The following is a 12548-nucleotide window of genomic DNA, read 5'->3' as shown; positions in this document are numbered from 1 at the left end:
CTTCCAAAAAGTTAAACTTTTGTCTCATCAGTCCACAGAATATTTGCCCAAAAGTCTTGGGGATAATCAAGATATTTTTTGGCAAATGTGAGCTGAGCCTTTGTGTTTTTTTGGTCAGCAGTGACTTTTGCCTTGGAACTCTCCCATGGATGCCGTTTTTGCCCAGTCTCTTTCTTCTTGTTGAATCATGAACTCTGACCTTAATTGAGGCAAGTGAGGCCTGCAGTTCTTTAGATGTTGTTCTGGGTTCTTTTATGACCTGCTGGAGGAGTCGTCATTGTGCTCTTGGAGTAATTTTGGTTGGCCGGCCACTCCTGGGAAGGTTCAACACTGTTCCAAGTTTTCTCCATTTGTGGGTAATGGCTCTGACCGTGGTTCCCTGGAGTCCCAAAGCCTTAGAGATGGCTTTATAACCCTTTCTAGACTGATACATGTCAACTACTTTGTTTCTCATCTGTTCTTGAATTTCTTTAGATCGCGGCATGAAGTGTTGCTCTTTAAGCATGCTTCACTTTGTCAGACAGCTTCTATTTAAGTGATTTCTTGATTCAACAGGTCTGGCAGTAATCAGGCCTGGGTGTGGCTAGTGAAATTTAACTCGGCTTTCTAAAATAAAGTGGTTTATCACAGTTCTTTCATGATTTAACAGGAGGGGGCAATTAATTTTTCACGTAGGGCCACGTAGGTTTGGACAGCGTTTTTCCCTTAATAAATGAAATCATCATTTAAAAACTGCATTTTGTATATATATACTTGCATTATCTTTGTGTAATATTAAAATTAGTTTAATGATCTGAATCTTTTAAGTGTGACAAATATGCAAAAATTAAAAAAACAGGAAGGGGGCAAAAACCTTTTCACACCACTGTATATATATTAGTTAAATTTTGTGTTAATATAAATCTTAAATTAGCTCAAATTTCTAATATCATCAATGTTAAGAAAATGCATTACTGTCATGCATGCTTTTAAAAGATGCTAAAATTGTCAATTTTGTTTAATAATCCGAATGTTATTGTAGTGAAATATATTACATTTTTTTCCTCCAGCTCTTACCTGGTAATACACATGACAACTGCCACAATAATGGCAATCTGCACGGCTCCAATGATAGCAGCTATGAGCACATAATGAAGTTTCTGACCACTGGGTACCACATACAGGATGTTAAAGTCAGCGATCTCATCACACTGTGTTCCTGTGTAACCTGAGTCACACCTGTGGAAAAACAAGAAACCATCTGAAACTCATTTCCCAACAAATGTCCATTTTAATGAACACCTGAACGGATGCACACAGATCCGTGCAACCAAATACAAGATGCTCACCGGCAGGAGGCGATGCCGTAATTAAATTCACACTGGCCATGAACGCAGAAGTTGGCGTAGTCGTCCGTGCAGGGAGCGGGCATCCAGCCGTATCCTTTTCCTTCACCGGCTTTTGCTGGGTCTGAAAACACAACAATCGATTTTAAACTCCATTGCTCAAAGTAGCAGATTTAGCTCCTAGGTAGCTTTGCTTTAAAACTTAAACACATTGATTTTTCTTCACCCTGAAATATTTCACATTATGGAAGGGATTAAAAGATGAATATGATTAGGAATGTACTCACCAATCAATTCTGGCTTGTGGGGGAGTCCAGCTTCAGTTTTCTTAGCTTTGTCTTTATCTAAATGATAAAAAAAAAACAAAAACAAAAACACGGATTGGCTTAGGTAGACATCTATCATTCAAAATGGCCACGTAGGTTTGGACAGCGTTTTTCCCTTAATAAATGAAATCATCATTTAAAAACTGCATTTTGTATATATATACTTGCATTATCTTTGTGTAATATTAAAATTAGTTTAATGATCTGAATCTTTTAAGTGTGACAAATATGCAAAAATTAAAAAAACAGGAAGGGGGCAAAAACCTTTTCACACCACTGTATATATATTAGTTAAATTTTGTGTTAATATAAATCTTAAATTAGCTCAAATTTCTAATATCATCAATGTTAAGAAAATGCATTACTGTCATGCATGCTTTTAAAAGATGCTAAAATTGTCAATTTTGTTTAATAATCCGAATGTTATTGTAGTGAAATATATTACATTTTTTTCCTCCAGCTCTTACCTGGTAATACACATGACAACTGCCACAATAATGGCAATCTGCACGGCTCCAATGATAGCAGCTATGAGCACATAATGAAGTTTCTGACCACTGGGTACCACATACAGGATGTTAAAGTCAGCGATCTCATCACACTGTGTTCCTGTGTAACCTGAGTCACACCTGTGGAAAAACAAGAAACCATCTGAAACTCATTTCCCAACAAATGTCCATTTTAATGAACACCTGAACGGATGCACACAGATCCGTGCAACCAAATACAAGATGCTCACCGGCAGGAGGCGATGCCGTAATTAAATTCACACTGGCCATGAACGCAGAAGTTGGCGTAGTCGTCCGTGCAGGGAGCGGGCATCCAGCCGTATCCTTTTCCTTCACCGGCTTTTGCTGGGTCTGAAAACACAACAATCGATTTTAAACTCCATTGCTCAAAGTAGCAGATTTAGCTCCTAGGTAGCTTTGCTTTAAAACTTAAACACATTGATTTTTCTTCACCCTGAAATATTTCACATTATGGAAGGGATTAAAAGATGAATATGATTAGGAATGTACTCACCAATCAATTCTGGCTTGTGGGGGAGTCCAGCTTCAGTTTTCTTAGCTTTGTCTTTATCTAAATGATAAAAAAAAAACAAAAACAAAAACACGGATTGGCTTAGGTAGACATCTATCATTCAAAATCTCACATAAAAAAAAAATTGGCTTGATGCATTATCTGCAGTGCTGTGACTGTGACAGGATCTGACCTGGGCATCTCCCTAAATGTTTCACATCAATCTGTTCCTGCTTCATGCAGGACGCCTCTCGCACCAGGCAGGGGTTGTGGTAGGAGTTTCCATCTGTGCCGCACACTGGATTCTCATTGTGCCCACTGCAGTCGATTTTACACGAACAGCTGCAACAAAGAAGAACAGACTAATTTAAATGCTGCGAGTCTCAATTGTGCTATGAATTATTTAAAGGCCAAACATTAGGCACTTTAACAGTAGCAAATGTTTTCGATAAAGCCCTGAATATACCACAAAGGAAGCTTATTTCAGCCACAGTGTAAAAAAATTAAAAAAGATAATTATCTCACAATTCTGGCTTTTGTTCTTTCGAGTTTAAGTCTCACAATTGTTAGATATAAACTCGCAATTCTGAGAAGAAAAGTCTGAATTATGAGATATGAACTCACAATAAATAAATAAAAAGTCACAAAAATCACAATTGCCTTTTTTAGTTTTCTGAATAGTGAGATTTAAACTAAAAATGTAGAGAAAAAAGTCAGAATTGCGAGATGTTAATTGTGAGAAATTTGGTCCGAACTTTGAGTTTATATCTTGCAATTTAGACAATTTTTCTCTGAACTGCAACTTTACGTCTTGCAAATTCTGTTTATATCACACAGTTCTGACATTTTTATCTCTGAACTTTGAGATAAAATGTAGAAATTCCTTTTTTTTTCTTATGCAGTGGCGTAAATGGGCTTCCATAAATCAGCCTTATTATAATGAACTAAAACGATAAAAATAAAATTAATAACTTAAAAGAAAATAAACTGAACTGAAAAAACAAATTGTATTAAATAAAATAAATAAAAAATCAGCAACTTTATTTTAGGTAGTGGTCAAGGCAACATTTTCATTTAGATTAAGAACTAAAATAACAAAAAAATAAACAAACAAAAACTGTAGAGATGTTTATAAAAAAACTTTTTAAAAAAATACTAAAACTTAAAATAAAATGAAAATAGAAAACAAAATCGAACTCAAAATATTTTAAAAAATGATACACGATAAGAGCATATCAATGATACTAAAGCAACTATAAGGTTTAATGCCTGGTAAATTTGGTCACTAATAAGATTAGCTGTAAATCCCACCGTACATCAATACTACATCAATGGATGGTCCCTGTTAGAGCAGCCGGTGTGATTGTCTCCCCCTGCTGGCTGACGTAATGTAACTCTAATCAGCTGTGAGTGTTTGAGAGCTGACATAGGATTCTTTTTCCCTGGGCTCCTGAATCTCATGTCCTTGGAAGCTACAGTGCTTCCTGGAGTTAGTCCATACTGTTCATTAGCGCTTGGCAAGAAAATGCAAAAGTAACATGAACCAGGCACAAAAACTTTTGATACAAAAAAGTTTTGCTACGCTTCCCCGTCTCATGGGAGTAATGTTATTTTCTGGGCTTTGATAGAACTGAATTCTTTCCAGCATTATTCACAATGGCAGTTGTTTCCGATGTTGTAAAAAAAAATTATAATAATAAAACTACATACATTCACTACTTTAAAAAGCTGGCATGAAAGAGCACAAGACTTATTAATTAACAACTCCTGGATACTCTTGTAAATCTTGCCAGACGACACAAGCAAAAATCATAAAGGACTGAACGCAGCACGTACGAGTCTTCATCCTCTGCGTCTTCATCGCATTCGGCACCGTACTTGCAGTTGCTGCATTTTGTGATTTTCTTGCCGGAATCTGTGCCTGATCCTTCATATTCTGTAAGACAGTGATAACACAAGTTAAATTAAGGTTATTTAAAAAAAATACATTTTATTAAAGCATTTTCTTTAGCATTGAGGATCACTCTGAATATCTGTTGCTGCCTTATTTACATGATATACTTTTACTGTATTTTTTCAACTGTTTTCCTCCTAGTTGTCCATTTGATTATAAACAGTGCTGTCAAACGATTAATCACATACAAAATAAAAGTTTTTGTTTACATAATATGTGTGTGTTCTGTGTATATTTATTATGTATAAATAAATACACATACAGTATATATATTTATATTCATATCATTTATATTATATATAAATATATTTAATATAAAAACACAACATATTTTTCTTAAATATATACACATGCATGTGTGTGTATTTCTTTATACATAATACATTTACACAGTACACACTCATATATTATGTAAACAAAACTTTTATTTTGGATGCGATTAATCGTTTGATGGCACTAACTATAAATGACCAAATTTGGCAGATTTTTTTAATTAAAGGCACTTTGAAATACTTGCAATCTTAAAAAGAAAACAACTTGAAATTGAAATTTGAAATTCAAAATTGTAGAAACTTTTAGGTAATAAAAACTTTTAGAAATTGTTTTCTAAAAAGCTTGGCATAATTATAAAAATATCATTAATGTAAAATAAAAAATTTTTTTAAAAAAAAATGTTGTTATACAAAAATTACTAACCGCACAGAAAAACAAATAACTTTACGTTCTTAGGGAAAATTCTATTTTGACACTATTTATACATTTATTTGTACATTTAAAATTAATATATATTTAAAATATATAAAGATTTTATATTATTATTATAAATATCTTTATTTTTTCCTTATCAATCTTTATTATTTTTTATTGTATTATATAATACACCAAAATAGAGAAATTCTGGCACTTAAAAATGAGACAAAAAGTTCAAATCTATTAAAATCTTATTTTTTTTTTTATGTAAACGAACGATTAAAAATACACAGTGGCATAGCATAGATTTTAGAAGTGGCCACTGAGCGAGTACATACTCAGCAGCACTTGAGTGGTCTGTAATTTGCTGTAATGACAGCTCTAGAGCGGCCTTCATCTTTAAAACCCGCTCCAGAGGAGGTTCAAACCCAGCACAGCGCGGGGTCACTCTTTTATCACAGAACTGGCAACTTCATGATGGGGCTAAAAATAACCTCTGATGGCATGTTTTGGCTGATCTACAGCGCTCCGGAGTGATGGGAGGTGACCCGTTTCTGGGATAATTTGTCTGTAGGTCAAAATTCCTTGATACTACCGTTGCTGCTTTATGGTCAGAAAAAATATTAGGAAAAGAAAACAAACCTCCATCTCCAGATCCCGAGCTGCTATCTGGAACAAGAAACAAGTAGGACTAATTATAACTTTCCATTTATAAATATATCGATATATGTCTAGAGTTCATACAGCGGTAGCAGTAGTGCATAGTCCTTGTATTATGTATTATTAACATGCATATCAAATTATTATGAGCCATGGCATGTAATTTGTGGATGAAAAGTAATCATGAGATTAATTAGAGCTAAAAATAAAGGTTGTCATGTATCAGATCACACTGCTCATTAGAGTCTCTAATATAAAGCCTCTGCATGTACACAGGATGTTAAAATAGCATTTCTGGACCTCAGAAACATCCATCTAACTTGCAAAAGTAGTTCATCTTTATGTCTCTTGATGGCAATTTTTGTCACCAGTGGCCCGTTAGAGGCTCATCAAAAATGTAGTCTAAATAAAATCCAATCAAATTAACTTTTATTTGAATAAATATCTTGATAATGTGCATCAGTCACATAAAATATATATAAATTTATTTTATTTTTTATTTAATTAATGTATAAAATGCAATCTAAGTCCAACATTATGGAAAATGACAGAAAAGTCCCTGAAATTCATAATGTTGGATAAAAGAAATGCCTGTATAATATATATATATATATATATAAATTGACTTTTAACTATTAATACTTTATTTTTCTTAAAGTAACAAGCATCTTAAAAAAATGCGTGTGACACTTGTTCTATTAAAACACGCACAGTCAGTGTAATATGAACTAAGGCAGAAGATGTCAGGTTTTCATTTCAGGAAGTGGAGGAGACGGTCTGGACTCACCAGGATAGCAGGGGCCCTCAGAGGCCAGAAAGATGGGTCTCTGCTGGGTACAGGCTGCTTGTTTCAGATAGCACTCGTTCTGATAGGTGTCTCCGTTTGTACCGCACACAGGGATGTAGTTCTTAGTGCACTGCGGCAAACACAATACATGTGTGAGGATTCTCAGATATGGCGAGGAAATCGGTGGTTTTGAATGCAGTATCGAGTTCAGCCACTTATGATTTTTCACTTTAATATGTTTGAAATGGCTCACTCATCAATGAGGGGGAAAAGGAATGCAGGTAAATGCTAAAGCATCGATTCAGCGTGATTTCTCGAAGGTCGATCACAGAAAATTCACAACTATCAACGATTTTTCTCAGAGGATCAAGAGTGGACAGAAGCCATCAAACCAGCAATAAGTCTAAGATAGGCCGTGAATTAAAAGAATAGTTCACCTAAAAATTTAAATTTGCAGAGAATGGACTCAACCTGAGGCCATCCAAGATATAGGTGAATTCGTTTCTTCATCAGATTTGGAAAATGTAGCATTGCATCACTTGATCACCAATGGATGCTCTGCAGTGAATGGGTGCCGTCAGAATGAGAGTCCAAACAGCTGAGAAAAACAATAATCCACAAGTAATCCACACCACTCCAACCCATCAGTTAATGTCTTGTGAAGTGAAAAGCTGAGTGTTTGTAAGAAACAAAAATCCATCATTAATACGTTTTTAACTGTAAAAAGTCACTTCTGGCCAAAATACAAGTCCATAATCAATAATAACGCTTCCTCCACGAAAAAAAAAAAATCCATCCTCAGCTTTCCTCTCACATCAAAATCCAGAATTTGTTTTCGATTGTAAATGGTGCTTGTAATCTGTGCATATTTCTCTCCTGATTCCGCTGAGACTTTTTCACTGGGAAAAAACAACAACTATATTTTGGATAGAGGACTCGTATTTTAGCCAGAAGCAATCTAAATGATTTGTTTCTTACAAACTCACAGATTATCACTTCACAGAACTGCTGCACTGGAGTGGTGTGGATTATTGTGATGTTTTTATCAGCTGCTGGGACTCTCATTCTGACGGCACCCATTCACTGCAGAGGATCCACTGTTGAGCAAGTGCTGTAATGCTCAATTTCTCCAAATCTGTTCTGATGAATAAACAGACTCATCTACATCTCGGATGGCCTGCGGGTGAGCAGTTTCAGCAAATTTCCTGAAGGATAGGTTTCATAAAAACAGTGAACAGCATTACAAAGTAATAAATAAAAGATGTAAAATGTGTACCTGAAACTGGCACACACATTTGATGTCACCGCCGTGGTTTTGGCAGATGCCATTGTAACGGCACGTGGTGGCATCACACACACGCAGGTCGCTCTTCTTCTCTGACAGATCTGACAATAAGACAAAACAGAGACTGATTAAACACCAAACTTGTGGCTATGAAAAAGCTATGAAACCATTTTTACTTGTATGCTTGTTTCTTTTAACCTTTCTTGTGAAGCAAAAAGCTATGGAAGCCCGAAGAATAAAAAAAATAAAAATGGTAATTGTGACTTTTTCTCTCAGAATTGCATGTTAAATGTGTTCAAATGTATGTTTTATCTGGCCTCTTCAGGACTGAACTACCACTGGTGGCCCCTGAAAATACTACAAGTTCAGGTGGCTAACAAATGTCTGCGTTTAACGAGCCTAAATGTGGTTATGCTGTGTTAATGAGGGTCCATATGAATGTTCATCCATATACCATAAAACCTTCTATATCTGGAACCAGGAAGTTAAAGTTAAAATTGTAGTCCAGAATCAGCTTCATCCACTCATTATCAAAGCTGTGAAACATTCTGATCTGAAATCAGACTGCTGCCCAGAAAGCAGCTGCACAGAGCATGTGTCCAACAGCTGTCAACTGTCATTCATATTTCAGACCACTAGCTGCGAGTATGAAGCCTATTAACAGAAATTAAGCAAGGCCTCCATCTGACACACAAACCTTTGAGACAGCGTTCAAGAAATTGTTCACTCAGGAATGAAGTGTCGTTCATTATTTATTTACCCTCATGTCGTTTCGAACCTGTATGACTCTCTTTCTTCTGTGGAACAAAGAAGAAGATATTTTGAAAAATGTCTCAAGTGTTTTGCCTTCCAGTAATGTTTTGGACCCCATTGACAAAGATGTCAAAATACCTTCATTTGTGCTCCTCAGAAGACATACATACAGGTTTGAAACAACATATTCCCACAAAACATATTTAAAAACCCAAATATACCTTGGAAACCCTGGACAATCACAGAAGCTGATAACATGATACTATTTTTTAGTATCTTACAGTTCCACATAAATACAACTGCATATATTTTAAAAATAGTATGATGATATACAATAAAGCATGATATTATGAACAGGTTTTATACACTTTCATTCAAAAGCAATGAATACTTTTATTCAGCAAGGATGCATTAAATTGATTAAATATGATGATGAAGACATTTCTAATGTTACAAATTAAGATTTAAATTTTAAACTTTTGCATGTTCTATTCATCAAGGAATCCTGCAATAAATGTATCAGCATTGATAATAATAAGAAATGTTATGATACGCAGCAAATCAGCATATTGGAATGATTTCTGAAATATCATGTGACACTGAAGATGAGCAATGATGCTGAAAATTCATTGCATCTAGGAATAAATTAAATTTTAGAATATATTCAAATAGAAAACCTTTTGAATTGTAATAATATTTCACATCATTACAGTATATTTGATCAAATAGATACAGCCTTTGTGAGCAACAGACTTCTGTTAACCCCAAACTTTTGAAAAAAAATATCTATCTATCTATCTATATTCAGAATTTGAAAAAAATGTTTACCCTCATGTCGTTTCGAACCTGTATGACTCTCTTTCTTCTGTGGAACAAAGAAGAAGATATTTTGAAAAATGTCTCAAGTGTTTTGCCTTCCAGTAATGTTTTGGACCCCATTGACAAAGATGTCAAAATACCTTCATTTGTGCTCCTCAGAAGACATACATACAGGTTTGAAACAACATATTCCCACAAAACATATTTAAAAACCCAAATATACCTTGGAAACCCTGGACAATCACAGAAGCTGATAACATGATACTATTTTTTAGTATCTTACAGTTCCACATAAATACAACTGCATATATTTAAAAAATAGTATGATGATATACAATAAAGCATGATATTATGAACAGGTTTTATACACTTTCATTCAAAAGCAATGAATACTTTTATTCAGCAAGGATGCATTAAATTGATTAAATATGATGATGAAGACATTTCTAATGTTACAAATTAAGATTTAAATTTTAAACTTTAGCATGTTCTATTCATCAAGGAATCCTGCAATAAATGTATCAGCATTGATAATAATAAGAAATGTTATGATGCACAGCAAATCAGCATATTGGAATGATTTCTGAAATATCATGTGACACTGAAGATGAGCAATGATGCTGAATATTCATTGCATCTAGGAATAAATTAAATTTTAGAATATATTCAAATAGAAAACCTTTTGAATTGTAATAATATTTCACATCATTACAGTATATTTGATCAAATAGATACAGCCTTTGTGAGCAACAGACTTCTGTTAACCCCAAACTTTTGAAAAAAAATATCTATCTATCTATATTCAGAATTTGAAAAAAAATTGATCAATTGTATATTACACTTAACCGGGTTAACCGGTTTGTATTGTAAGTGTTGGTAATATTACTTTGAAAGAAAATCAAAATGTTTTCATTTTTCTTAATTCTCTGTTTTTAAATAGATCTATGTAAACAAAGCACTTCAAAACAAGCACAGTAGCCAATGACAACGATTCTCACTGTTATCCTCTGGATATGAATGAAGATTTCATATAAATTAAGAACAAAGCACACCAAAGCAGGTCATTGGTCAAGCAAATGCATGGCAGCGGGCAGCCGTAACCCTGGTGTAAATGCAGGCAGAGGAGACGAGGCGAAGGACAGCCCGTTAATGAGGAGCAGACACTTAAAGCCACTACAGACGCTTCATGGCTCTCGGCCGAGCCGCGCGTGCATTTGGAAAACTGCTCGAATGCTGCGGCCACAGAAACCCGGCCAAGTGGTTTTAGAGAAATGAAGTGTTCCAATCACACCAATGCACAGACTTCAGACAAGAGAAGTTTGGAGGAGCAGCAGCTTGAGAAGTTAATTAATCAGGCTGTTTAAATGAGATGAGAGGTTAATCTGTGGAGGTGTTAAAGTGCTGTGATAAATGATGTGATGGGTCTGGCACCTGTGGGAATAGACCGACTGATAATAAGAACACTGTCAGAGTAAGCTGGATTTCACAGCCTGAGTACAGTAATAAAAGTGATATAATGAATAAAATGTTCTTAAGGCAAGAAACCACAGGTGAATTATATATATATATATACACACACACACACACACACTCACATATATTAGTACTGTCAAATGATTAATCGCGTTCAAATTAAAAGATTTTGTTTACATAATATATGTGTATGTACTGTGTGTATATATATATATATTTATTAGGTAAGTTAGTTTCTTCTTAAATTAGTTAACACTAGTGCTGTCAAAAGATTAATCGCGATTAATCGCATCCAAAATAAGTTTTTGTTTACATAATATATGTGTGTGTACTGTGTGTATGTTTATTATGTATATATAAATACACACTCATACAGTATATATTTAGAAAATATTTACATGTATTTATATGTATATATTTATATAATTTATATTATATATAAATAAATGTAATATGCAAATATAACATTTTTCTTGAATATATACATGCATGTGTGTATTTATATATACATAATAAATATACACAGTACACACATTATGTAAACAACAAAAACTTATTTTGGATGCAATTAATCGCGATTAATTGTTTGACAGCACTAATATATATTAATACTGTAATATATAGAACCATACTTGCAATTTTGATTAATAACAGTACATTAAGACAAATGTTTTGTATTACGAGTCTTCTGAAATATTATGATTAAATATGCAAATGAGGATTGCGAATGACGTAGTGCCAGGCAGGTTTGGACAGCTTTTTCCCTTAATAAATGAAATCATTATTTCAAAACTGCATTTTGTATTTACTCTGGTTATCTTTGTGTATTATTAAAATTTGTTTGATGATCTTAATCTTTTAAGAGCAATACGCAAAAAACAAAAAAAAACCCGGGAAAGGGGCAAAAACCTTTTCATGGCACTATATGTTCCCTTTTGTGGGGCTCCTGCCTGACAGAAACAACACTTCTTGTCTCGCACCCTTTGACACATGGCATCAACATGAGCATGCATAAAGACACATAGATGCATTAAACAAGAAATATGATATAGGACATCCTTCATAAATACAAGAAGGTAGGACAATGTGACATCTGAGAGATGGTATCAAATGGTAATATCATGATACTTTGATACATACCATGGCAATGAATTTTATATATATACATATATATATATAAAACGTTTTATTTTATATATAATTTATGCATTCAAAGGTTTGCAGACCGTTCCAAAAATGGCGAATGGCTTACACATTGTGGCCCATAGAAACAGTTGCTAATGAGGCATCTATGTATATGTATATGTGTATATATATATATATATATATATAGAGTACAGAAAGTATTCAGACCCCCTTAAATTTTTCACTCTTTTATATTGCAACCATTTGCTAAAATCATTTAAGTAATTTTTTTTTCCTCAATGTACACACAGCACCCCATATTGACAGAAAA

General features: G+C 34.0%; 1 protein-coding gene across 1 annotated transcript in view; it reads right to left on the bottom strand.

Annotated features, from left to right (window-relative positions):
- The window catches only part of LOC107554781 (tomoregulin-1-like), a 30523-nt gene that overhangs the window by 8703 nt on the left and 9272 nt on the right, over positions 1–12548 (bottom strand). Inside the window, exons 2-9 of the mRNA XM_016237391.1 lie at positions 8039–8148; positions 6763–6892; positions 5958–5984; positions 4508–4607; positions 2865–3013; positions 2675–2731; positions 2391–2511; positions 2119–2280 (exon numbers count right to left, since the gene is read on the bottom strand). Of these exons, the coding sequence (XP_016092877.1) occupies positions 2119–2280; positions 2391–2511; positions 2675–2731; positions 2865–3013; positions 4508–4607; positions 5958–5984; positions 6763–6892; positions 8039–8148 (856 nt within the window). The remainder of the gene's footprint in view (positions 1–2118; positions 2281–2390; positions 2512–2674; positions 2732–2864; positions 3014–4507; positions 4608–5957; positions 5985–6762; positions 6893–8038; positions 8149–12548) is intronic.

Source organism: Sinocyclocheilus grahami, unplaced genomic scaffold, assembly GCF_001515645.1.
Source record: "Sinocyclocheilus grahami isolate Dianchi unplaced genomic scaffold, SAMN03320097.WGS_v1.1 scaffold19.1, whole genome shotgun sequence".
NCBI classification, from domain to species: Eukaryota; Metazoa; Chordata; class Actinopteri; order Cypriniformes; family Cyprinidae; genus Sinocyclocheilus; species Sinocyclocheilus grahami.
This window is presented reverse-complemented; position numbering and strand designations above follow the sequence as displayed.